The sequence below is a fragment of the Pseudophryne corroboree genome, chromosome 1, assembly GCF_028390025.1.
Source record: "Pseudophryne corroboree isolate aPseCor3 chromosome 1, aPseCor3.hap2, whole genome shotgun sequence".
Taxonomy (NCBI): Eukaryota; Metazoa; Chordata; class Amphibia; order Anura; family Myobatrachidae; genus Pseudophryne; species Pseudophryne corroboree.
In genome coordinates this window covers 957,505,682-957,532,760 of record NC_086444.1, presented here as the reverse complement: position 1 = coordinate 957,532,760, position 27,079 = coordinate 957,505,682, and the positions used below count along the sequence as shown (strand labels likewise).

The 27,079-nt window shown below is 46.5% G+C and overlaps 1 protein-coding gene across 4 annotated transcripts in view; it reads right to left on the bottom strand.

The window, feature by feature from the left end:
- Nucleotides 1-27,079, bottom strand: part of NAF1 (nuclear assembly factor 1 ribonucleoprotein) — a 453,380-nt gene that overhangs the window by 315,267 nt on the left and 111,034 nt on the right. For all 4 annotated transcript variants that reach the window (XM_063920445.1, XM_063920444.1, XM_063920447.1 and 1 more), the window contains one exon: nucleotides 9,859-9,988. In XM_063920445.1, coding sequence (XP_063776515.1) covers nucleotides 9,859-9,988 — 130 coding nt within the window. The remainder of the gene's footprint in view (nucleotides 1-9,858; nucleotides 9,989-27,079) is intronic.

Sequence of the window (27,079 nt, the reverse complement as noted above, 5' to 3'; positions counted from 1 at the left end):
TCAGTGAAAGTGAGACGCTGTTCAGCAATTGCTCTCTTGATCTCGCTTTTATGAGATCGTCCAATTACGGGATAATTGTGACACCTTGCTTGCGCAGGAGCACCATCATTTCCGCCATCACCTTGGTGAAAATCCTCGGGGCCGTGGAAAGCCCAAACGGCAACGTCTGGAATTGGTAATGACAATCCTGTACCGCAAATCTCAGGTACGCCTGATGAGGTGAATAAATGGGAACATGAAGGTATGCATCCTTCATGTCCAGAGATACCATAAAATCCCCCCCTTCCAGGCTGGCGATGACCGCTCTTAGCGATTCCATCTTGAACTTGAACCTTTTCAAGTATAGATTCAGGGATTTTACATTTAAAATGGGTCTGACCGAACCGTCCGGTTTCGGGACTACAAACAGGGTTGAGTAATATCTCCTTCCTTGTTGAAGCAGGGGAACCTTGACCACCACCTGCTGAAGATACAATTTGTGAATTGCATTTAACACTATCATCTCTTTCCGGGGGAGAAGCTGGTAGGGCCGATTTGAAAAACCGGTGAGGAGGCACCTCTTCGAATTCCAGCCTGTAACCCTGGGAAACAATTTCTATTGCCCAGGGATCCACCTGTGAGTGAACCCAGATGTGGCTGAAAACTCGAAGACGTGCCCCCACTGGGGCGGGCTCCTGTAGCGGAGCCCCAGCGTCATGCGGTGGATTTTGTAGAGCCCGGGGAGGACTTCTGTTCCTGGGAACTAGCTGTGTTGTGCAGCTTTTTGCCCTTACCTCTGGCAAGAAAGGACGCACCTTGTACTTTCTTGTTTCTTTGTGATCGAAAGGACTGCATTTGATAATGTGGCGCTTTCTTAGGCTGTGAGGGAATATAAGGCAAAAAATTTAATTTACCAGCTGTAGCTGTGGAGACCAGGTCTGAGAGACCTTCCCCAAACAATTCCTCACCCTTGTAAGGTAAAACCTCCATATGCCTCTTTGAGTCGGCATTACCTGTCCATTGCCGGGTCCATAGGACTCGTCTAGCAAAAATCGAAATAGCGTTGATTCTAGAACCCAGTAGACTAATGTCTCTTTGAGCATCTCTCATATATAAGACAGCATCTTTTATATGCCCTAGGGTCAATAAAATGTTATCCTTATCTAGGGTCTCAATTTCCGCTGATAAGGTATCTGTCCATGCTGCTACAGCGCTACAAACCCAGGCCGATGCAATCGCCGGTCTGAGAAAGGTACCAGAATGTGTGTAAATGGACTTCAAGGTAACCTCCTGCTTGTGGTCATAAAGATCCCTGAGGGTAGCCGTATCTTGGGATGGCAGCGCTACCTTTTTGGATAAGCGTGTCAATGCTTTGTCCACCATAGGGGAGGATTAAAAGTCTGTTGGCGGGAAAGGATACGCCATAAGAATCCTTTTGGGAATCCTGTCTGTTGGCGGGAAAGGATACGCCATAAGAATCCTTTTGGGAATCTGCAGTTTTTTGTCTGGAGATTCCCAAGCTTTATCACATAATTCGTTCAACTCATGTGAGGGGGGAAAGGTTACCTCAGGTTTCTTTCCCTTATACATGTGTACCCTCGTGTCAGGGACAGGGGGTTCTTCTGTGATATGCAAAACATCTTTTATTGCAATAATCATATATCGAACATTTAGCCAATTTTGGCTGTAACTTTGCATCATTGTAGTCGACACTGGAGTCAGAATCCGTGTCGGTATCTGTGTCTACAATTTGGGATAGTGGGCACTTTTGATACCCCGAAGGTCTCTGCGACATAGGGACAGACATGGGTTGACTCCCTGGCTGTTCCCTAGCTTCAGCTTTGTCTAATTTTTTGTGCAATAAATTTACATTAGCACTTAAAACATTCCACATATCCATCCAGTCAGGTGTCGATGTTGTCGACGGAGACACCACATTCATTTTCTGCTCCTCCTCCCCCCTGAAAGCCTTCTACCTCAGACATGTCGACACACGCGTACCGACACACCACACACTCAGGGTATCCTCTTATCTGAAGACAGTTCCCCCACAAGGCCCTTTGGAGAGACAGAGAGAGAGTATGCCAGCACACACCCAGCGCTATATGACCCAGGAAAAAATACTATATAAATATATGTTTACCCAGTAGCACTGTTTGTACATATATATATATATATATATATATATATATATAAATATAAATGCGCCAAATTATGTGCCCCCCCCCCCCCCCCTTCTTCAAAACCCTCTTTCACTGTGGAATAAGCAGGGGAGAGTCCAGGGAGCTTCCTCTCAGCGCTGTGCTGTGGAGAAAATGGCGCTGGTGAGTGCTGAAGGAGAAGCCCTTCCCCCTCGGCGGCGGGCTTCTGTCCCGCTCAAATATACAAAAAACTGGCGGGGGCTCTTTATATATACAGTGCCCAGCTGTATGTATGTATGTATGTATGTATGTATGTATGTATGTATGTATGTATGTATATATATATATATATATATATATATATATATATTATTTATTTTTTTGCCAGAGAGAGGTTTATATGCTTGTCCAGGGCGCCCCCCCTGCGCCCTGCACCCTTACATTGACTGCTGTGTGCGAGGTGTATGGGAGCAATGGCGCACAGCTTCACCGCTGTGCGTTACCTCAGTGAAGATCATGAAGTCTTCTGCCGCCTCTGAAGTCTTCTTTTCTTCTCGTACTCACCCGGCTTCTACCTTCCGGCTCTGTGAGGAGGACGGCGGCGCGGCTCTGGGACGGACGGCGAGGGTGAGACCTGCGTACCGATCCCTCTGGAGCTAATGGTGTCCAGTAGCCTAAGAAGCAGAGCCTTGATACTCACAGAAGTAGGTCTGCTTCTCTCTCCTCAGTCCCTCGATGCAGGGAGTCTGTTGCCAGCAGGCTCCCTGAAAATAAAAAACCTAACAAATATACTCTGACAGGAAACTCAGGAGAGCTCCCTGTAATGCACCCAGTCTGCTCTGGGCACAGTAGTAAACTGAGGTCTGGAGGAGGGGCATAGAGGGAGGAGCCAGTGGACACCCATACCTAAAGTCTTTCTTAAAGTGCCCATGTCTCCTGCGGAGCCCGTCTATCCCCATGGTCCTTACGGAGTCCCCAGCATCCTCTAGGACGTAAGAGAAAGTAAGGATGTTTCAGTTTCTACTTTCAAAAGCCAAGTAGCAGTAAGAAAGCCATTCCTAATATGGCAAAATAAGAAAGAGGCTTCGCTGGGCCATGATGCACCACCAATGGACTACCGAGGTCTGGAAGGAGGTCTTCTGGACCGGTGAATCAAAATTGTAATCTTTTGCAAAAAAAAAAGTGTGCTACACCAACTGTCAAGAGAACGGCCGATACATCGACCAGTGTGTACGGGCCTTAAGAATATCTGATTACACAAACTGAATATTGGGTACTATGTTGTTGTCACAATTATGTGAAACAGTGCATTTCATAATACAGAGGGCTTAATGGCCTTGCATTAACTTCATGTCAGAAATTAATATTTTCTGCTTTGACGCCAAGTACAAAGCACATTCTTCTATGAGCAAAGACAAAATGACCCAAAAGTCTAGTCACCAGTATAAAAAAAAGAAAAACATCTTTTAATGGTTTAAATACACAAAAGAAAAATTCCATCCCTACTAAACACCGCATATGCAGGACAGTTTGTGTTATGTACCGGACATATATGACACTTAGATTTATATTTAGTGGTCTCTAAGATCCACCGTAACCATTTTCATGTAAACTTCTGAAACAGATGTGCTGTGCATTCTCTTAAAGCCTACTGCATAGCTGAGTGAGGGGTAGATGTGTTAAGTGGTGTTATGGGGAGAAGTGGTATCAGCACACATTATGTCGCCCCCATGTTTTACTGCGGAGAAGTGTGGCGAATGACAGGGGCGCATATCAGTGCTGCTATCTACACAATAGCAAGCCTATATTCGGGTAAAAGTATGAACAGTCAGTGGCACTGACCGCTCAGAACCTGCAGTTATCGATTTCGACAACTGCAGATGTCGATGCCCAATCACCACAGCAGGGACAGTGCTGTACTTGGCTGTGGCAGCTGCGGGAGGAGAGGAACAGCACATTAGTACTAAGCTGATGTGCTGTGACAGGAATAGCCGGAGGGGGGAGTTATAACTTCCCCACCCAGCATACGATGTTAATACATTTCGACGGTGTACCTTCCTGCTTCGCATTTATCCCCTGTGCTTATTTGATTGTCTACAGTCAATGTACTAAAAGAATGCACAAAAGAAACAAAATGCTAGCAAAAAGACAAGCTGTGGAGTAAGGGCAGCATTTAATGATGTAATATGAGAACCTCCATTATTCATGGGTCTCACAGTGCTTCAGAATACACAGAGGCTGGCTGTATATTCTTTACACAAGGGAATTCTGAAAAAGTTTGCCAATCAACTGAAGGGAAAAGAAAAAGAATAGGACGAGTCTTCAATATTCTAAATACCTGGGACCAGAAGGCTAAACAGGAGAAGAATTTACTCTATGTTACATATACACCTTATACAGATAATCTGAAGGTAATATACACAATATTGTGCTGTGTTTATGGCTTTGTTTTCAGTTTACTTTCTCCTGGTTGATAAAGACAGCCACTCACACTGAAGCCTTTAGTAACTCCAGCAGGGACATAGCAAATCGAATAAAAGTTGCCTTTTTTGCAGTGGGCCACTAGCAAAATTCAACACACCAGGGTTTGCAGGCAAGCAGCAGCCAAACAGCAGTGTCAGAAACACTGGAGCATGAGTAAAGGTGGGTACACACTGACAGATATATCTGCAGATCAATTGATCTGCAGAATATCTATGGACGGATCGGGCAGTGTGTTCAGCATACACACTGCCCGATCCGTCGGGGACTGACGTCATGAACTGGGCGGGCGTGTACACACGCCCGCCCAGTTCAGCTGTCAATCACCGCCGGCCTCCGCAGCATGTGTACGGGCGGTCGGCCGACCGCCCTGTACACACACAGCGACGCGCCAATATATCGGTAGATATATTGGCCGTCGGCTGTGCTGCGCGGCCGACGCGATACGTCTGAACGACGGAGTTCACAGACGTATCGGCCGTACACACTGGCCGACGGTCCCGCGATATATCGGCCGTTCAAGAGAACGGCCGATATATCGACCAGTGTGTACGGGCCTTAACACAGCTAGGGTTGCCACCTTATCCCTTTAATTCTGAACACATTAATTACACAGGTTCGCTGGCTGGCTGGCTGGCTTCAAGACTCCATTTCACCTGGTTTTAATCAGCCTGAACCTGTGTAAATTAATGTGTGTCCAGAATTAAAGGGATGAGGTGGCAACCCTAGTAACAGCAGGCTCCTGCCCAATGAAATGGCAGGCCGCTATGAGGCAGTCAGGTAAAGTTGCTACAGAAGGGTTCACGAATACCACGATTTGTCAGGGGGAGGCCACAAATTGGGGAACAATGGCAGTGGGAGACGCATCTTAAGGAGGAGGACTCCATCATGCTCCGCCCACCTGGAGTCTCCAGGAATGCTGTCTGACCAGTCACATGATGTCAGTGTCACGTGTCATGTTGGCATCAGTTTGTGGGTGTCCACGACACCCACAGAGGGAGAATATAACCTGTGGAGAGCGTAGCAAGCCAGCCTGGGAATCTTATGTATTCCGTATTATCATGCTGGAAGAAACCCTTAGAAAATTTGCATCATAAAAAGGTATCAAATGGTCAGCAACAATACCCAGGTAGGCACTGTTATTTCAACAATGCACAGTTGAAAGTAAGGGGCTGAATGTGCAACAAATAAAGATTTCCCACATTATTACACCACCAGTATAAACTGTTCACACAAGACATGATTGATCCAAATTGTTTATGCCAAATCCTGACTACCATCTGCATTTTGCAGCAAAAAATCAAGATTTGTCAGGCCACGCAATGATTTTTTTCATTTTTAACAGTTCAATATTGGGTAGCCTGTGCCCATTGTAGCCTCAGATTCCTTAGCAAAACATGAATTCAGCCCAGAGTGCTCTTCTGCCACTAGGAACCTTCCATTTCAAATTTCAACACACTTATCTTTAGGTAAGTGTCAACTGTCCTAGATCCAGCATAATTTAACACATACTGAACTTAAACATGTATCAAGACGCATTCCCCAATTTATATCCCGCATAAAATATTTAAAATGATGTATGGTTTTCTTTCCTCTTTAACATGGATTAACAAGAGGCCCTGTGTAAAATTAGTCACATTGACTAGATCAAGACCCGACGGTGGTCTAGCCCTTCCCAGCTTTAGACTATTATATAGCAGCACAACTTGCCCACATCCGAATGTGGTTAAATAATAGTGGCACTGAGGAGTTATCCTCTATTATGGTTGACAGTGTCACACCCTTCTGCAGTTGCTGCTTAATGGGGATCTGTCCCGTAAGTGGCCCCCAATCCTTCAACTGGCAGTGCTTGTTTGGAGACAGGCTGAGACTCTACTAGGGAACCAAGGTTGGGATCCAGAAACTACTTTATTCAATTCTCATAAACTTAAAGAATTAGGTGGGCTGCAAGTCAGGGAAGATTAAGGTCCAAAGGGAGTGTCGACAATTGGGCATCTTTATAACCCTAATGGTCTTAAATCTTTTCAGCAATACATTTTTTTTATTTATTTTTTAGGTATCTTCAACTTTGTCACACCCTCTCCAAGCAATTTACAGGGTTAGAGTTAGTCCTTCAGGATTCGCCAACTAAGACCCTACTGCGCAAAACCGGGGCAAGTCATTTAGTATCTATAATTTACGCAGACTTGCTAGCAACATTTCATAATACCAAACTATCAATCCTATGTCACGATCCGGGTATCTGGACGCCATTTCTTACCTATCAGATGCCTCCTAAGGCTGGCTCAGCGCTCCAGGACCGGATCCCATCTGTTATCCTGATGTGCACATTCCCGCATCCTCTCCTGTCTCTCTGGACGCAGTCACAGTAACGCCTTATACATCTGGCATGGCGTCTCCCGCGGCCTCCGCCGCCGTCCCTGAGCTTCTGCATTCAGAGTGGCGATTACGTCAGCCGCGGCCTCCGCTGTGTCCGCGTGGTCGGATGTGCATCTGTCAGCCTGGCGTCTCCTGTCTCCGGTGGTCGGCGCCGCCATTACTGTTTTCCAGACCACATGGATTACAATCCAAACTTCCCTCCAAGTGTCTGCATGGGCGCAGCCATCTTGGATTCTGTCAGCTGATCATTCCTACCAATCCGTTGTCAGTATTATTAATTTGCATAATTGCCTAGCCAATGCCTTCCTTGCTGCAGGTATAAATAGGTTGTGCCTGAGCAAGGAAGGCGTCAGTGCTTTGGTTGTCAAACCTAGTTCCAAGTTTGTCTCTCTTCTGTGAATGTCTTCCAGGTTCCAGCTCCTGTCTCCAGACTTCTGCTATAGAGACCCGCACCAGCATTCCATCTGCGGTGTAGCCTGACTCTCCGATCCATTCTGGACTCACCTGTTTCCAGCTACAACATCACCTGCTTCCAGCTCAGCTTCCAGCAGTGTACAGCTTCTCTTAAAGGGCCGGTGTCCTTTCTGCAGTTTACCACTCTCCACCGGTATTATTATTTCTCCGCTCTCAAATTCTACATTTCATCTACATTGCATCGCTCTCAAGCTTTATTTATTATTTAACTGGTTCCAGCCAGTATCCACTCCGTGCCAACACCTGTCTGGTTCTAACCAGTACCCACAGCAGCATTTTATCTACAGCAGTCCAGCTTTCCCTGGACCACCAGCTGGTACGACCCTGGGCTTTCCTCATTGCTACAGTTGAGCCTGGTAAGGACTTTCCAACTTGCAGATAATAAGAACTGTCTCATACCACCAGAGCTCTGTGGCCCCTGCCACCCTGTAGTACCCAGGAACTGTATTATTATTTCTCTGCTGATTTTTATGTTACTTTTTACTGCTACTGTGATGCATGGAGTTTGTCATAAATAAATATCATTGACTTTTACTCAAGTTGTCGTGGTCACGCCTTCGGGCGGTTTCTCTTCATGTTACTTACATGTCCAGGGGTCTGATACAACCTCCCAGGTTCCGGTACATCTCAGCCCCTACAACTGAGGCTGCCTTCCGTCAGCTCAGGCCCTCAGTTGTGACATCCTACACTCATTATGGGTTTCAGACTTGGGAGATTTTACAGAGGAGGAATGGCTAGAGGCGCTAGGAAATATTCGGTATGATACTAACTCTGAGATTTCAACAGGTCAGTTCTTTTTGGTTCATAGAGTATACATGACCTCTGTAAGAATCTTTTGATTTGGGGGTATGGCTAACACGAGCTAACCCAAGTGCTCCCTGGGAGGCGGTACATTTTGGAATCTCCTATGGACTTGCCCCAGCTTAGTAAGATTTTGGAATGCCGTTATTGATGTTATTGTTTCCAAGGGTATACCCAGGGATATTCTTACCCCAGCAGTGTTTATACTAATCAATAATTGCTGATGAAAACCTTGATAAATGTGCCGGACATTATGTCTATTGTCTCTGTGCGATTGCCAAGGTCAGTATTGGCAGGACTTGGTTGGCACCTGCTGACCCCATGCTGGCTACATGGAAATCTCTGGTTAATGACACAATTGCACACGAAAAATATATTTATCTAACAAGGAATGGAGGACAGAAATTCCACAATATTTGGGATAGATGGTTAGACTCACCACATGCTAACTGACCCAGTACAAGATATAACCTACCTAATCCCATATGTTCTGTAACATGCGGAGCCACCTACTGAATATATATGAGCTCAACTCTGTTACGCAATAACTCCGACAATTGTGTAAGGAACTGGGGGGCAGATGAATTAAGCCTGGAGACGGCATAAGGAAGTGATAAACGAGCGATAAGTGTAAGGTGATAAACGCACCAGCCAATCAGCTCCTAATTGTTAATTTACATATTGAAGCTGATTGGATGGTGTGTATCACCTTGCATTTATCACTGGTTTATCACTTCCTTATGCCTTCTCCAGTTTAATACATGTGCCCCTAAATTCACTAAACCATGCATGTAATAAATTGATGTGTATTGAAACAGTAATAACCATGAATACTTCTTGTACCATGTAAATGAGACTGCGCACACTGACTGATGTGTAACTGTTTTTATTTGATAATTTTGTAACTCTGTATTCATATAAAATGTAAAATCAATAAAAAGATATTGAACAAAAAAACAAAAACAACATGTATTAAGACAGTTAGAGAGAAAATAACTTTTCTGTACGGTCTCTGCACTGTGTTAGGCACTGTTGCCATACAAGTATATGGCAATGGTGATCCAGTAGCACAGAATTAAGAGCTTCATAAGGGCCAACTAGACCAATCATCAATTGCCTCCATATCAGTTTGAGCCAATCTGGTCATTTATTGATTTATCCGATTAGCAAGACATTTTCACCCATAGAACTGCTAATTAGTGGATAATTTTGTTTTTGTTTTCTACACATTCTCTGTAAACTCTAAATACTGCTGGAAGTGAATATTGAAGGACAACAGCAGTTTTCGATACTCAAGAATACCCCATCTGGGTGGCATCAACAATTATTCCTCATCAGATCACATTTCTTTCCATTCTGGTGGGTGTTTGATCGGAACAGCGACTCACCTGACTACTTCTGGTATGCTTTTATGCATTTGTTGCTGCCACATAATTGTCCGATTACATATTTGCATTATGGCACAAATACTTACACACAGGCACTGAGCCTGCTGTTATACCAGTCTACCTTTGAGGATATTTTGTAAAACCCTTGCTGTAACCAAAAAAAGAATGATGCACTGATTTTTTTTTATAAAATAAAAAAAAGTTAATGTACTCACATTTACATGAAGTTCCCCTTTAGATTTCAAAGGCACAAAATTGCTTTCCAATAGCTCCTCTTCATCTACTTTGAGAACTGAAATCAGGGAACAGGAGGAAGAGGAGGTAGAGGACGATGATTCAGATTCACTATAAGAGAAAGTAAGTTTGATTATAATTTTGCTAACAAAAATTTTTTTTTTTTAATAAAAAAACGTACTTATCACCTGCGTTTAATCTTTACCACTAAATAGATCTAACAAAGCATCTCAGAAAAGCATTCTTCAGAGTACTTGCTGTGCTTAGAATTGCAATTTATTGGATGTACCTGCTTTATGCATATACTTCCCCTGGGTTTCCAAAGCACACATTGGAAATGTAGAAGTATTAATGTTTGCATATTTTAGTGCATTCATACAACTCTCTAGCACAGATTTTCATTCATGTGATGAATGGGGATAACGGTTTAAGCTAAAAAGCTTGGTTTAGACCATTGTCACAATCAGGTATGTCAAACTTAAATAACATTATGTATATTACCCCTGTTTATGCAACTATTATTTTGCAGGGAGGAAGATGCATATGCATGGATTTCTGAATGTGCTGCACTTAAAGCTTTTAACCATGTCTGGGTAAATTCAATGATAATTTGCATAGTTGTATTAATATCAATGGATGTGTATCTTCATTGGGTCGTTTGAAAGCTTCTGTATACTATTTTGTTTAATCATGTTTCTTAAGGTGTGTACACATGGCAAGATTCGGGCTAATCCCCGATTCTCACTAGCGATAGGGACTAGTTTGGTATCACAAGCATAGATGACTGTGCTTGTGATACGGACTATGTACGATTGAGGCCAAGTGCCAATTTTGACTATCTTTTCTACGAGATAGTCAAAACTTACTTGCCTGCACAGTCCATCTAGGCTTGCGATACCGACCTCGCGGGACCGCGCATCGGGATTGCAAGGTGACTTTCACCTTGTGATCTGCACTAACTTTCCTTACGATTTTCACTATATAGTCAAAATCTTAAGAAAAAAATCTTACCGTGTGTACACACCTTTAAATGAACACTAGATATCGTATTTATTTTTATTTCTTGTAAACAAAAAGGTGGAAAACATTTAAAGAAAACATAATTGGTAATGCACTGCATTTTAATGGCTATCTGTATATGTACCAGTAATACTTTTACCTAGTGCAACCATCTATGCCTATTCCTGCGTTATAAAGAAATTGCATAGGGGTAATGTAGACCTGATCGTAGCAGCAAATTTGTTAGCATTTGGGAAAAACCATGGCAGTGATTCTGACTTGATCATAGCTGTGCTAAATTTAGCATAGCTACGATCAGGAACACAGACATGCGGGGGGACGCCCAGAATAGGGCTATCCCGCTCAGCAAGTCAGTCCCTGCCCCGTTGCAGAAGTGCAAAAGCACCGCACAGCGGCGATGCTTTTGCACTTCAGGAGTAGCTCCCTGCCAGCGCAGCTTTTGCGTGCTGGCCGGAAGCTACTCGTCGCTGCCCGGCTCAAAGCTGCTGCGTGTGACGTCACAATACCGCTGCGGCCCGCGCCCACAAAACGGCGGCCAAATGCCGCCATCTCACACCCAGCGACCACCTCTGCCTGTCAATAAGGCAGAGGCAATCGCTAGGCAACGACAGCAGTCGGCTGTCAGCCATGCAACAGCGGCGCAGTTCTGACCTGATCGCTGCGCTGAGAAGAACTGCAGCGAGCAATCAGGTCGGAATGACCCTCCATGTGCACTGCACGGTGGGCAGATATAATATGTGCAGAGAGAGTTAGATTTGGGTGGGGTGTGTTCAAACTGAAATCTAAATTGCAGTGTAAAAATAGGATTTTAATTACCTACCAGTAAATCCTTTTCTCGTAGTCCGTATGGGATACTGGGAATCCATTTAGTACCATGGGGTATAGACAGGTCCACTTGCCATGGGCACTATAGAAGTTTGATAATGTGTGCTGGCTCCTCCCTCTATGCCCCTCCTACCAGACTCAGTCTAGGAAACGGAGCCCGAGGAGCTAGACATACTTTGAGAGAAGGATATAAATAAGGAAAGTGGTAAGATTTTGAACCAGCACAACTATAACAAGTGGAAAGCCATGCTAACCAAGTAGTTAAACAAGTAACCGTGCAGGAAGAACGAAGCACCGGGCGGGCGCCCAGTAACCCCTACGGACTATGAGAAAAGGATTTACCGGTAGGTAATTAAAATCCTATTTTCTCTTATGCCCTAGGGGATACTGGGAATCCATTTAGTATCATGGGGAAGTGCCAAAACTTCCAAAACCGGGAGGGAGAGTGCAGAGGTTCCTGCAGAACTGATTGACCAAACTGTAGGTCCTCAGAGGCCTGGTATTGAACTTGTAAAACTTAGCAAACGTGTTCGACCCCGACTAAGTAGCTGCTCGGCAGACCTGTAGAGCCGAGACACCCCAGGGCCACCGCCCAAGAGGAACCCACCAACCTAGTAGAGTGGGCATGTACAGATTTCGGAATCGGCAAGCCTGCCGTGGAATAAGCATGCTTGACAGTGAGCCTGATCCAGCGAGCAATTGACTGCTTTGAAGCAGGACACCCAATCTTGCTGGCATCATGGAGAACGGACAGCGAGTCTGATTTCCTGTGACGAGCAGTTCGCTTTACATATACCTTCAAAGCCCTTACAATATCCAAGGACTTAGAAGTAGCAGAGGTGTCCGTAACAACCAGGACAACAATTGCTTGGTTGATGTGAAAAGCTGACACCACCTTAGGAAGGAATTGCTGACGAGTCCCGAGTTCAGCTCTGTCCTCATGGAAAATCAAGTAGGGGCTCTTGTGAAACAACATCCACAGCTCCGACACACGCCTTGCCGAAGCCAAGGCCAACAGTGTGATGGTCTTCCACATAAGATACTTTACGTCTATCTCCTGTAACGGTTCAAACCAGTCCGACTGGAGGAACTGCAGCACCAAAATTGAGATTCCAAGGTGCCGTGGGAGGCACAAAGGGAGGTTGGATGTGAAGAAAACCTTTCAAGAACGTCTCGACCTCAAGGAGACCTCAGCAATTTTTTTCTGAAAGTAAACAGATAAGGCCGAAATATGAACTTTTATGGAGCCTAGGAGTTGGCACATGTCAAATCCTGACAGCAGAAAAAGCAGGAAACGTCTCAGATGAAATTCCACAGTAAAATATGGTCTGCTCTCACACCAAGAGACATATTTCTTCCAGATACAATGGTAATGTTTTGACGTTACCCCTTTCTGGTCTTGGATCATAGTCCGGAAGACAGTGTCAGGAATCCCTCTCATGGCTAGAATCAGCCGTTCAACTTCCATGCCGTCAAACGTAGCCGTGGTAAGTCTTGATAGACTAACAGACCATGTTGCAGAAGATACTCTCGAAGAGGCAGAGGCCACGGATCTTCGATTAGCATCGAGAAGATCCGCATACCATGCCCTTCGCGGCCAGTCCGGAGCAATGAGGACTGCTTGAGCTCTTTCCAGTTTTATTCTTTTGAGAATTCTTGGGATCAGAGGAATGGGAGGAAACAAGTACACCAGCCGGTAGACCCATGGAGTTGTCAGGGCGTGTGGGTCCCTCAACCTGGAAAATACCGCTTAAGTTTCTTGTTGAGTCGAGAGGCCATCATGTCGATTTGTGGATACCCCCACCGATGTGTCAACCACTGGAACACCTCCGGGTAGAGGCACCATTCCCCCGATTGCAGGCAGTGTCTGCTCAGGAAATATGCTTCTCAGTTGTCTACTCCCGAAATGATCACCGACAACGCCACAGCGTGTTTTTCCACCTAGAGGAGAATTCTTGATACCTCTGACATTGCGTCTCTACTTTTCGTTCCGGCCGATCGGTTTATATATGTTACCGACGTCACTGATTTGCTTTGTAAGACGCCACCATTTTCCTCAGAAGGCAGATGCATTGATGTACTTAGATCCGGGTCGGCTTCAAGACTGCCCAAACCATCAACTGGATTACCATTGCCTTTTCCAAGGGAAGGAACACTTTGAGACACTGTGTCCAGTATCATTCCCAGGAAATTAAGCTTCCGCGTTGCTTCTAGGTGAGATTTTGGTAGGTTCAGAATCCACCCATGATCCAGGAGTAGTCTGGTTGTGAGACCAATGTTCTCCAACAACTGCTCCTGGATGCAGCCTTTATCAGAAGATCGCCCAGGTACGGAACTATGTTCACTCCTTGTTTGCGGAGTAGTATCATCATCTCTGCCATCACTTTGGTGAACACCCTCGGTGCCGTGAAGAGACCAAATGGCAGGGCCTGGAACTGGTAGTGACAGTCCTGCAGTGCAAACTGTAGATAAGCCTGATGAGGCAGCCAGATCGGAATGAGAAGGTACGCATACTTGATATCCAGAGACACTAGGAATTCCCCCTCTTCCAGACCTGAGATCACCACTCTCAGAGACTCCATCTTGAATTTGAATACTCGTAAGTACGGGTTCAATGACATGAGGTTCAGAACCGGTCTTACTGAATCGTCCGGTTTCGGTACTACAAACAAGCTGGAATAGTAACCAGTGTTTTGTAGAGGAGGTGGAACTAGAACAATGACGTAGGTCTGTAACAGTTTCTGAATGGCGTCCTGTAAGGGTATACTTGCCTCCTGTGAAGCTGGTAAGCACGATTTGAAGAATCTGTGAGGTGGGAGATCCTGGAAATCCAGTCTGTAGCCTTGGGGTATAAGGCCTATGACCCAGGAATCCTAGCAAGATCTTGTCCAGATGTGACTGAAGAATTTTAGCCAGGCTCCCATCTTCCTGTCTCCCAGGCATCGTGGTCCACCGACATGTGGAAGGTTTTGAGGAAGCAGAGCCTGAGCTCTGTTCATGTGACCCAGCAGTCGCTGGTTTGCGTGGTTTATCTCTAGCACCTCTGGCGGCGGTGGAAGAACCTCTGGCCTTGCCCCTAAACTTGGCAGTCTGAAGGGACTGTAAATTAGGTCCCGAGTAGGCCTTCCTAGCTGGCGGAGCTGCAGAAGGTAGGCGACAGAGTACCCTCCCCCACCTCTAAGTCCACCTCACCTTCCTCTATTTCTGACCCTTCATTATCAGAATCAGAATGCAGGATATGGGCCAAAGTACGTTTTTGCGGACACATGGTAGAGGACTGAGACGCTGGTCTGAGTACGGAGTCATTTTGCAAAAACTCAGCCATAGAGACTTCTGGTTCCGGCAGCGCATGGAGTAGCCGCACTCCTCTCAAGCTCCGGTGCCCGCCGCTTCTATACCCGGCATATTGCCTCCTTAGGCAACCCCACCGCAACCACTTACCCCCTCAAGCATCTTTGGGGTCCCCCCTCCTCTATATGGAGAGGTACCTGTCCGGCAGCATGCCTCAGAAGCAGCAGAAATCAGGAAGAGACGGGGACAGACCTGCCACATCCAAGATGGCCACCGCAGCTGCTCCTAATCCTGGACATCCAGACACTGCTCATTCCGTGGAACTACAGGTACAAAAACAACCCCGCAAGGTTCCTGCTTCAGACACAGCACCAAGTGCCACACTAAATCCTGCCTTATCCTATGCTGATATTATGCGGGCTGTTAAGGAGACAGTGCAACCTTTATTACAGGAGCAAGCTCAATCACAGGCAGCTGCATTACAGCAAGCAGTGCTAGATATAAAAAGCCAATATAAGCAACTCACTAAGAGGCTGGCACATGTGGAACAAACTGCAGGCTCTAATTTTCAAGATGTAGCTGATTTAAAAGACACTGTGGCCAGTCTGCAGAAATCTGATATGCAGGTTTGGGCGAAATTAGATGATTTGGAGAATCGCTCGCGCAGATGTAATCTGCGCCTCATAGGCTTGCCTGAGTCCATTTGCGGCCCTGAGTTGTACAAATTCCTGCGTCACACACTACCCGAACTCCTGGATGTACAGGAAGTGTGTGCAGACTTAGTCGTAGAACGTGCTCATAGAACCGGCCCCTCCAGGCCCTCGGGCTCCGGTTCTAGACCGCGTGCGGTCCTGTTTAAGTGCCTTAATTTCCTCCATAAGGAAGCGCTGTGGTCGGCATCTCGTCGCCTCAGGGTTATCTCGTGGGACGGGAATAAACTACTACTGTTCCAGGACTACTCTCCGGAATTAACACGGCTGTGGAAAGCTTTTACACCCATATGTTCATCACTGGTGTCGGCCGGTCGTAAATTTGCGCTGTTGTACCCTGCACGATTACGAATGTTTGATGGAAACTCCTTTAAGGACTTCTCCACGCCTGCAGATGCTGAGAGTTTCCTATCGGAGGGAAATAACAGGATGGAAGAAGAAGAGAGCTAATCTATATATTCATTATTCATATATTCAGCTGTCATGCCCTGAATGCCTGTCGGCTTAGGCTTCTGAACTGTGTGTCCGGATTCCTACTCTGATGCTGGACTTATGGCCCGGAATCTACCTTTCCCAACCCCCCCCCCCCCCCCAACTTCCCTCCCCTCACCAGGTGGATGCCAAACCTGCACTTTATACTAGTGGATGGTGCAACGGATGGTTCTTATGAAGGGGCCTCTATCTCTTCCTCCCTCCCTTCCCTCCCTCCCTCCCCTTCTGCTGCAGGCTCGAGATCATATCTATGCCCCATATGTTTCAGTTATCTCGTTCTTAAATTAGTTGCGGTATTGATTTTACACTTCTTATCTGATAAGTGGTTGAGGATAGGAGCCTTAATACTCCCTGCTTTATCAACCTGCATTGTTCACATTGTGAAGTCCATATTGGATATCTATGACAGAGACATATGTTTGGTGTTTCTGTTATATGGTTTGCTTTTCTTGTTGTCTTGTGTCTCCCCCTCACTCCCATCCTAATGTGTCCTTGGGTTTTGATATTAGGTTACTGTTCCTGTTGGGTGTACATTGCTACTACTACTTGGTTTCCCTTCTGGGAGCCTGATGGCAGGCCCTCTCTCCATTGGAGGGAAACTTATACCATTAGATTTGTGATTTAATGTCTAGTTTCAAGGTGGCTACGTGGAATGTTGGGGGTATCCACTCCCCTATAAAGAGGAAGAAAATACTCTTGTATCTTAACAAACTGCGTTTAGATCTGGTTTTCTTGCAGGAGACTCACCTCTCCCCAGAAGCTCAGAAATTAGGCACGCTCGGCTGGCGTGTTATAGCTAATGCTCCCTACTCTTCGAAGGCCAGAGGAGTTCTTGTCCTGGCTAAGCGCTCCTTGGGATTGGAGGTGGTCTCTTCTGTGGTGGACCCGGCAGGCAGGTATCTTTTTTTAGAAGTGACCATTTGGGATGCTAGATATGTGCTGTGTACGGTTGATGCTCCTAATCAGTATTCAAAAGCCTTTTTCTGTTCTCTGCTCAATGCCTTATATCCTTATTCCACCTCACCCCTGATTATAGGGGGTGATTTTAAGGTCATTGCTTCAAAGTATATGGATGTTCAGTCCTTCACCTCTGCCCGTAATCCCCCTAAATTTGGCATCCCTTATATGGAGCAGCAGCTCCAGGTATCAGATATTTGGAGACTTTTACACCCCACGGATAGGGAATACACCTGCCTCTCCGCTGCCCATCATTCCCTATCCAGGATCGATTACTTGATGGTCTCTGATTCCCTGGTTCTACATGCCCTTGATTCCTCTATTGAACCAATGGCATTGTCGGACCACTCTGTTTGGGCTTCCATGTCCACTAAGGTAGATGTAGGTTCCTTTAGGCGCTGGCGTTTTCCCACAGATTTCTCCTCCTCTATAGAATTTCGTAAGGACCTGGAGTAATTTTAGGATGACTATTCCGCTACTAATGCCTAAATGGCGCGAGATGATCCTTTGGTTTTCTGGCAGGCCTCTAAAGCGGTCATTAGGGGACGTCTCATTGAATATGTCTCCCGAAGGAAAAAGACATTCGCTTCTACTTTTAAGAACTCACAACAGCGACTGACTGAGGCCTATCAGAGATTCAAACAGAACCCCTCCCCCGCTATAAAAACTCAATATTTGGATGCTAAAGTGCCTTTTAACGCAGTTCTACAGGCGTTGGGAGATAAACACACATTTCATAAGAATCAGATTTTACCGTTTTGGTAATAAGACAGGCAAATTGTTATCACGCTTATTGAAAGGGTCTACTTCTAATTCTCTCATTCATCCACTTAAACAAGCAGATGGCACTCTGGCTTCTAAATCTAAAGACATAGCGAGAGTCCTATCAGATTTTTACGCTACTATTTATGAAACCTCCTCTGTAAATGAGAATGCTAAACAGTCATTCTGGGATTCTATTTCTCCACCTCGGGTGGATCCTTTTTTGACAGAACGTCTCTGCTCACTCATAACAGAGTCCGAGGTTGAGAAGGCCATTAAACACCTGAAACCCTTAATATCCCCGGGGCCGGATGGCTTCTCTGGGGAATATTACCGATTACTCTCTGCAAAATTGATCCCCCCCCTTACTTCCCTTTTTAATGTCATCCTAATATCTCAAAAAACACCCTCATATTTTAATGATGCTTTTATACGTCACTTACCTAAACCAGGCAAGGATTTACAACTCCCTGGTTCCTATAGACCGATCTCGCTCTTGAATGTAGACTATAAATTGTTTACCAAGATTCTCGCAGACAGACTGAAACCCCTCCTCCCTTCTGTAGTTCACCCCGACCAACCCGGATTTATCTCTGGGAGACATTCCACTAGTAATATTCGTAAGATACTGGCTGGGCCACACGGGTAATGTGGACCCACATTTTCTCTTCTCGCTAGATGCCGAAAAGGCCTTTGATCTGGTGAGCTGGGATCATTTATATACCACTCTGGCGAGGTTTGGGTTCCCGTCGGGCCTAGCCAGTGTGCTGCGGGCTTTGTACTCCAATTCGAGTTCTCGTATCCTATGTAATGGTTTTCTCTCGGATCCCGTGCGGTTGGGAAGGGGCACCAGACAAGGTTGCCCATTATCGCCCCTATTATTTGCGCTGGCTGTAGAACCTCTAGCTCTGGTGCTGCAAGGGCTCCCTTCATTCTCAGGTATTTCAATTTTTGACCAGGAACTTAAAATAAGCTTATTTGCAGATGATATGTTAGTCTTTATATCCCGCCCTGAAGTCTCCATCCCAGCCATAATGGGAAAAATTCGAGAACTCGGCCTTTTTGCTGGTTATAAGGTGAATACTTTAAAATCTGAACTACTCCCTTTGACTCAGACAGCACTTAATATGTCCTCCCTCTCCTCTCCCAATTTACTGTTAACAAAACCAACTTGAAGTATCTCGGGATTTATTTACCACCCGATTTATCGGATCTTTACAAGATGAACTTTACACCCATACTACAGGCTATTTCTACCCAGCTCCAATCATGGTCAGCGCTCCCTCTATCTTTGCTAGGCCGCGCGGCGGTCCTCAAGAGCATTATTTTCCCAAAGATTTCTTATTCGCTCCAGTTACTGCCCCTTAAAATCTCCAGAGCGGATGCTCTTGTTTATGACAAAATGTGCACAAAATTCCTGTGGGCAAATAAAAAAACAAGAATAGCATTAGCTAAACTTAAGTTGCGGAGGGAGTAGGGGGGCCTTGCGATCCCGGATCTGCTTACTTTCTCTAGGGCGGTGGCTTTCAGATATATAAATGACTGGCTTACGGCAAAAACCACATACACGAATTATCACATTGAGCAGGCTTTACTGTCACCTTATGACTTGAAGGCCTTGTTACACACTCCGCTCGCCCTGCTCCCCTCACAAGCGAAAACGAATCTATTATTTTGGGACGCTTATATTGCTTGGAAAATAATTAATAAAGCACTGCACAGGAATTTTGGCGTACTGATTTTATTCCTATCTGTGGGAATCCTTGTTTTACCCCTCCTTTGGAGAATGCAAAATTCGAAGTGTGGCGAGCTAAGGGAATCAGTAGCATCAGAGATGTTTTTGATCCTGGAGGTTTGGTTTATTCTTTTTCTGGGCTGGTGGATAGGTATGGTGTGCATAGATCGGAATTCTTCATGTATCTCCAAGTTAGACATTATGTACAATCCCTTCCTGACCCATTACCCCACCCCGGTGGTTCTGACTCCCTCACCTCCTTACTCACTCTAACTGCTAAGCTACCCTATAAAACAAAATGGTTATATTGGGACCTTCTCCCTAGTGTTGTGGATAAGTTATGGAGTCAGATGTTCGAAAAATGGAAGGTAGACCTCTCTATGCAAGGGTCCCTAACTGATTTTTTCCGCCCTTTACCAGGTATTTTTAAAGCTCTACACTCCTCGAACCTACAGGAGATCCATGTAAAATTTTTAAACCGAGCATATATATCCCCTAGTCAGAGGAGTCCTTTGGATTCCGGACAATGTATTAAATGCAGAGCACCCCATGCAACCCTGATACATGTATTTTGGAGTTGCCCCAAGATACAAAGATTTTGGAATAAAATTTTATGGTATTTAAACAGTAAATTTGGGTTGCGTCTCCCCTTATCACCTAAGGCACTGCTGGGTTTGCATCTCCCTTATGGGGATTTACCGGCTGAGATCCTCCCATTACTTCCCCTCCTTTACGTGTTTATCACACTGGTGAAGAAGGCCATTCTGACGCAATGGATTCATAGATTCTCCCCCCCCCCCCCCCCCCAAGACTAGAGCAACTTCTGGGTATGGTGAAGTCGACTATGTATTATGATAGACAATCTGCCTTTTACGATATGGACAAGCATGCTCATTTGTTCTATAAGAAGTGGGGACCGTTTATTGAAGTTCTGGATCCCATGCTTAGGTCTCATATCCTTAAATTTTTCGACTCGCTGAAAAGAACGACCCTGAGAGAGATATGCACCCCCCCTCAACCCACTATATAAGTCCCTAGATGGATTGATATATTTTGTGATTCTTGTCAACCTTAACACCACTACAGCTCCAATTCGATGGAGCTATTGGCTATGGCGCGCTATGTCATGCGGCCGTCCTGGCGGGAAATGTGTAGCCCGATTCAATGTTTGCGTATCCCCCCCCCCCCCCCCTCCTGTCTTTGTCTTGTCGTTTGAATGTATTGTTTATATTGGATATGTATTTATATTGGATATTGGATATGTATACTGTATTATTTCTCCAATTCTGGGAATATTATGTGGCTGCAATTGGTAGTGCTATGGAGATTGTACCTATTCAAACTGTCTTTATTATTGAAAATTTGAATAAATACAATTTAAAAAAAAAAAAAAAACTCAGCCATAGAATGTCTTAAGTATTGCGTTCTTTCTAATTATGAGATAGTTTAGTAGAGATGGTAGAAATCATTCCCCTAATGGAGTCCAGCCATGCTGGTTCCGCCCCACTAGCCTGAGAAGGGATACTACACTGAGTACTCACTAGTGAACCCCCTGGAAAAGAGGAACACTGTGCCTTACATGAAACACACTATTTGCCTGACATACTGCAGCAATGACAACACACACACACACACACACACACACACACACACACACAGAGGAAAAGGTTAAATGCACAATGAACCCACAAAGAGCCCTTCCGGAGAGAGACAGAGGATAGAACCAGCACACGGCGCCCTTATCACTAAAGCCAAGCTTAGCCGGGTCGCAGACTAAGGGGGTCATTCTGACCTGTTCGCTCGCTGCGCCGGCGCAAGCCAGACAGCCGTAGCAGGTATGCAATCGCCTCTGCCTGATTGACAGGCAGAGGCGATCGCTGGGCGGGAGGTGGTGGAACTGCGGCGTTTGGCTGCTGATTCGTGGGTTTGGTCCGGCCAACGCAGTCATGGCCGGACCGAACGGGGGGCGTCACGCGTAGCCGCTGCGGGCCGGGGAGCGATGAGTAGCTCCCGGCCAGCACGCTAAAGCTGCGCTGGCCGGGAGCTACTCTTGAAGTGCAAAGGCATCGCCACTGTGCGATGCCTTTGAACTTCTGCGAGGCGGGGCCGGACTGACATGCGGGGCGGGCTAGCCCTGTGCTGGACGTCCCCCCGCATGTCAGGGAAGATCGTAGCTGTGCTAAATTTAGCACAGCTACGATCAACTCGGAATGACCCCCTAAATACCTAGATTAGGGACTTCGTACACTAGTATATAGCTCCCCCCTGCTATGACCCCTTGGTACCGCAGAGGTAATCTAATCTGGAGGCTCTCCGGAGGAGTTGTGCGTCCCTTTAGTCAGCGTCTGTGTAGCTGCAGTCGAGTAAAATGGCACCTGTGAGCTGCTGTATCCACTCATAGTGGCTTTATGTGTCTGAATGCATAAAATGGAGAAAGCCCCCTTTTAAGCCTGTGTTGCCAGTCTGGGTACTGTGTACACTTCTCTTCTGGATCTATGCGACCGAAAGGACTGCATCTGATATTGTGGGGGTTTCTTTTGCTGTTGGGGAACAAAAGGTAAAAAGGTCGACTTACCCGCGGTAGCTGTAGAGATCAGGTCCACGAGGCCGTCCCCAAACAATACATCACCTTTGTAAGGTAAAACCTCCATATGCCTTTTTGAGTCTGCATCCCCCGTCCATTGGCGGATCCATAAGGCTCTTCTTGCCGAAAAAGTCATAGCATTGGCTCTTGAACCCAGTAAACCAATGTCTATTTGAGCGTCCCTCATATATAAGACTGCAATCTTAATATGAGCTAATGTTAACAAAATTGTATCCCTATCTAGGGTATCAAGGTCAGCTGACAGTGTATCCGTCCAAGCTGCTACTGCACTACATACCCATGCCGATGCAATTGCCGGTCTAAGCAAAGTACCAGTATGAGTATAGATAGACTTTTGTGTAGTCTCTTACCTGCGGTCCGCAGGATCCTTGAGGGCCGCCTGATGTCTTCTTATGTCTGACATACTCACCCGGCTACTTTTTTCCGGCATCTGTGAGGAGGATGGCGGCGCGGCGCGGCTCCGGGACGAACCCCAGGGTGAGACCTGTGTTCCGACTCCCTCTGGAGCTAATGGTGTCCAGTAGCCTAAGAAGCAGAGCCCTTAACTCTTAAGAAGTGGGTCTGCTTCTCTCCCCTCAGTCCCACGATGCAGGGAGTCTGTTGCCAGCAGAGCTCCCTGAAAATAAAAAAACCTAACAAAATTATTTTTACAGAAAACTCAGGAGAGCTCCCTGTAATGCACCCTATCTCCTCTGGGCACAAGATCTAACTGAGGTCTGGAGGAGGGGCATAGAGGGAGGAGTCAGTGCACACCATACTAGAAAGTTCTTTTAGGTGTCCATGTCTCCTGCAGAGCCCGTCTATACCACATGGTCCTTACGGAGTCCCCAGCATCCTCTAGGACGTAAGAGAAAAATATGTTTAATGATGTGTCTTAACATGTCATATGTAGCACTCTGTGCACAATTGCAGGAATGCATGTTTAAATGTATTTATATCTAAGATGTGGTCATCTGTATTTTAAAGGGGAAAATGCACTTACTATAGCTGTCTGAATAAGCATCTCTTATCCTCTGGAAATAGGAAGTGGCATGCTAATGGCCCTGTCCTAGCAGAGAGGTGTGAATGACAAAACCTTTTGATGTGTAAGTTCCTTAGAGAAAATAAGAATTTACTCACCGGTAATTCTATTTCTCGTAGTCCGTAGTGGATGCTGGGAACTCCGTAAGGACCATGGGGAATAGACTGGCTCCGCAGGAGACTGGGCACTCTAAGAAAGAATTAGGACTACTTCTGTGCACTGGCTCCTCCCTCTATGCCCCTCCTCCAGACCTCAGTTAGGGAAACTGTGCCCGGAAGAGCTGACACTACAAGGAAAGGATTTGGAATCCCGGGTAAGACTCATACCAGCCACACCAATCACACCGTATAACTCGTGATAACTATACCCAGTTAACAGTATGAATAACAACTGAGCCTCACTGAACAGATGGCTCATAACAATAACCCTTTAGTTAAGCAATAACTATATACAAGTATTGCAGACAATCCGCACTTGGGACGGGCGCCCAGCATCCACTACGGACTACGAGAAATAGAATTACCGGTGAGTAAATTCTTATTTTCTCTGACGTCCTAGTGGATGCTGGGAACTCCGTAAGGACCATGGGGATTATACCAAAGCTCCCAAACGGGCGGGAGAGTGCGGATGACTCTGCAGCACCGAGTGAGCAAACTCAAGGTCCTCCTCGGCCAGGGTATCAAACTTGTAGAATTTTGCAAACGTGTTTGATCCCGACCAGGTAGCAGCTCGGCAAAGTTGTAAAGCCGAGACCCCTCGGGCAGCCGCCCGAGAAGAGCCCACCTTCCTCGTGGAATGGGCTTTCACTGATTTAGGATGCGGCAGTCCAGCAGCAGAATGTGCAAGTTGAATCGTGGAGCAGATCCAGCGAGCAATAGTCTGCTTAGAAGCAGGAGCACCCAGCTTGTTGGGTGCATGCAGGATAAACAGCAAGTCAGTCTTTCTGACTCTAGCCGTCCTGGAAACATAGATTTTCAGGGCCCGGACTACGTCCAGCAACTTGGAAGCCTCCAAGTCCAGAGTAGCCGCAGGCACCACAATAGGTTGGTTCAAATGAAACGCTGATACCACCTTAGGGAGAAATTGGGGAAGAGTCCTCAATTCTGCTCTGTCCATATGGAAGATCAGATAGGGGCTTTTACAGGACAAAGCCGCCAATTCTGACACCCGCCTAGCCAAAGCCAAGGCCAAAAGCATGACCACTTTCCACGTGAGACATTTTAATTCCACGGTCTGAAGTGGCTCAAACCAATGTGATTTTAGGAAATCCAACACAACGTTGAGATCCCAAGGTGCCACTGGGGGCACAAAAGGGGGCTGAATATGCAGCACTCCCTTAACAAACGTCTGAACTTCAGGCAGTGAAGCCAATTCTTTTTGAAAGAAAATAGACAGGGCCGAAATCTGGACTTTAATGGATCCCAATTTTAGGCCCATAGTCACTCCTGACTATAGGAAGTGCAGAAATCGACCCAGCTGAAATTCTTCTGTGGGGGCCTTCATAGCCTCACACCAAGCAACATATCTTCGCCATATGCGGTGATAATGTTTTGCTGTCACATCCTTCCTAGCTTTTATCAGCGTAGGAATGACTTCAACCGGAACGCCCTTTTCCATCAGGATCCGGCGTTCAACCGCGCCATGCCATCAAACGCAGCCGCAGTAAGTCTTGGAACAGACAGGGCCCCTGCCGTAGCAGGTCCTGTCTGAGAGGCAGATGACAAGGGTCCTCTGAGATCAATTCTTGTAGTTTCGGGTACCAAGACCTTCTTGGACAATCCAGAACGATGAGTATAATTCTTACTCCTCGCTTTCTTATTATCCTCAGCACCTTTGGTATGAGAGGAAGAGGAGGGAACACATAAACCGACTGGTACACCCACGGTGTCACTAGAGCATCCACAGCTATCGCCTGAGGGTCCCTTGACCTGGCGCAATATCTTTTTAGTTTTTTGTTGAGGCGGGACGTCATCATGTCCACCTGTGGCCTTTCCCAACGATTTACAATCAGCTCGAAGACTTCTGGATGAAGTCCCCACTCTCCCGGGTGGAGGTCGTGCCTGCTGAGGAAGTGTGCTTCCCAGTTGGCCACTCCCGGAATGAACACTGCTGACAGTGCTATCACGTGATTTTCCGCCCATCGGAGAATCCTTGTGGCTTCTGCCATCGCCATCCTGCTTCTTGTGCCGCCCTGTCTGTTTACATGGGCGACCGCCGTGATGTTGTCTGACTGAATCAGCACCGGCTGGTTTTGAAGCAGGGGTCTTGCCTGACTTAGGGCATTGTAAATGGCCCTTAGTTCCAGAATATTTATGTGTAGGGAAGCCTCCTGACTCGACCATTGTCCTTGGAAGTTTCTTCCCTGAGTGACTGCCCCCCAACCTCGGAGGCTTGCATCCGTGGTCACCAGGACCCAGTCCTGTATGCCGAATCTGCGGCCCTCCAGAAGATGAGCACTCTGCAGCCACCACAGCAGAGACACCCTGGCCCTCGGGGACAGGGTGATCAGCCAATGCATCTGAAGATGCGATCCGGACCACTTGTCCAACAGATCCCACTGAAAGATCCTTGCATGGAACCTGCCGAATGGAATTGCCTCGTAAGAAGCTACCATCTTTCCCAGGACTCGCGTGCAGTGATGCACCGACACCTGTTTTGGTTTCAGGAGGTCTCTGACCAGAGATGACAACTTCTCCTCCGGGAGAAACACCTTCTTCTGTTGTGTGTCCAGAATCATACCCAGGAACAGCAGACGCGTCGTAGGAACCAGCTGCGACTTTGGAATATTCAGGATCCAGCCGTGCTGTTGTAGCACTTCCTGAGATAGTGCTACTCCGACCAAAAACTGCTCCCTGGACCTCGCCTTTATAAGGAGATCGTCCAAGTACGGGATAATTATAACTCCCTTCTTTCGAAGGAGTATCATCATTTCGGCCATTACTTTGGTAAATACCCTCGGTGCCGTGGACAGACCAAACGGCAACGTCTGGAATTGGTAATGGCAGTCCTGTACCACAAAACGGAGGTACACCTGGTGAGGTGGGTAAATGGGGACATGTAGGTAAGCATCCTTGATGTCCAGTGATACCATGTAATCCCCCTCTTCCAGGCTTGCAATAACAGCCCTGAGCGATTCCATTTTGAACTTGAACTTCCTTATATAAGTGTTCAAGGATTTCAAATTTAGAATGGGTCTCACCGAACCGTCTGGTTTCGGTACCACAAACATTGTGGAATAGTAACCCCGTCCCTGTTGAAGGAGGGGAACTTTTATTATCACCTGCTGGAGGTACAGCTTGTGAATTGCCGCCAGCACTACCTCCCTGTCCTGGGGAGTAGCTGGCAAGGCTGATTTGAGGTAACGGCGAGGGGGAGACGTCTCGAATTCCAGCTTGTATCCCTGAGATACCACTTGTAGAACCCAGGGATCCACCTGTGAGCGAACCCACCGGTCGCTGAAGTTCCGGAGACGGGCCCCCACCGCACCTGGCTCCACCAGGGGAGCCCCAGCGTCATGCGGTGGATTTAGTGGAAGCAGTGGAGGATTTTTGTTCTTGGGAACTGGCTGTATGGTGCAGCTTTTTCCCTATACCCCTGACTCTGGGCAGAAAGGACGCGCCTTTAACCCGCTTGCCTTTCTGGGGCCGAAAGGACTGTACCTGATAATACGGTGCTTTCTTAGGCTGTGAGGGAACCTGAGGTAAAAATGTCGACTTCCCAGCTGTTGCTGTGGAAACGAGGTCCGAGAGACAATCCCCAAACAATTCCTCACCCTTGTAAGGCA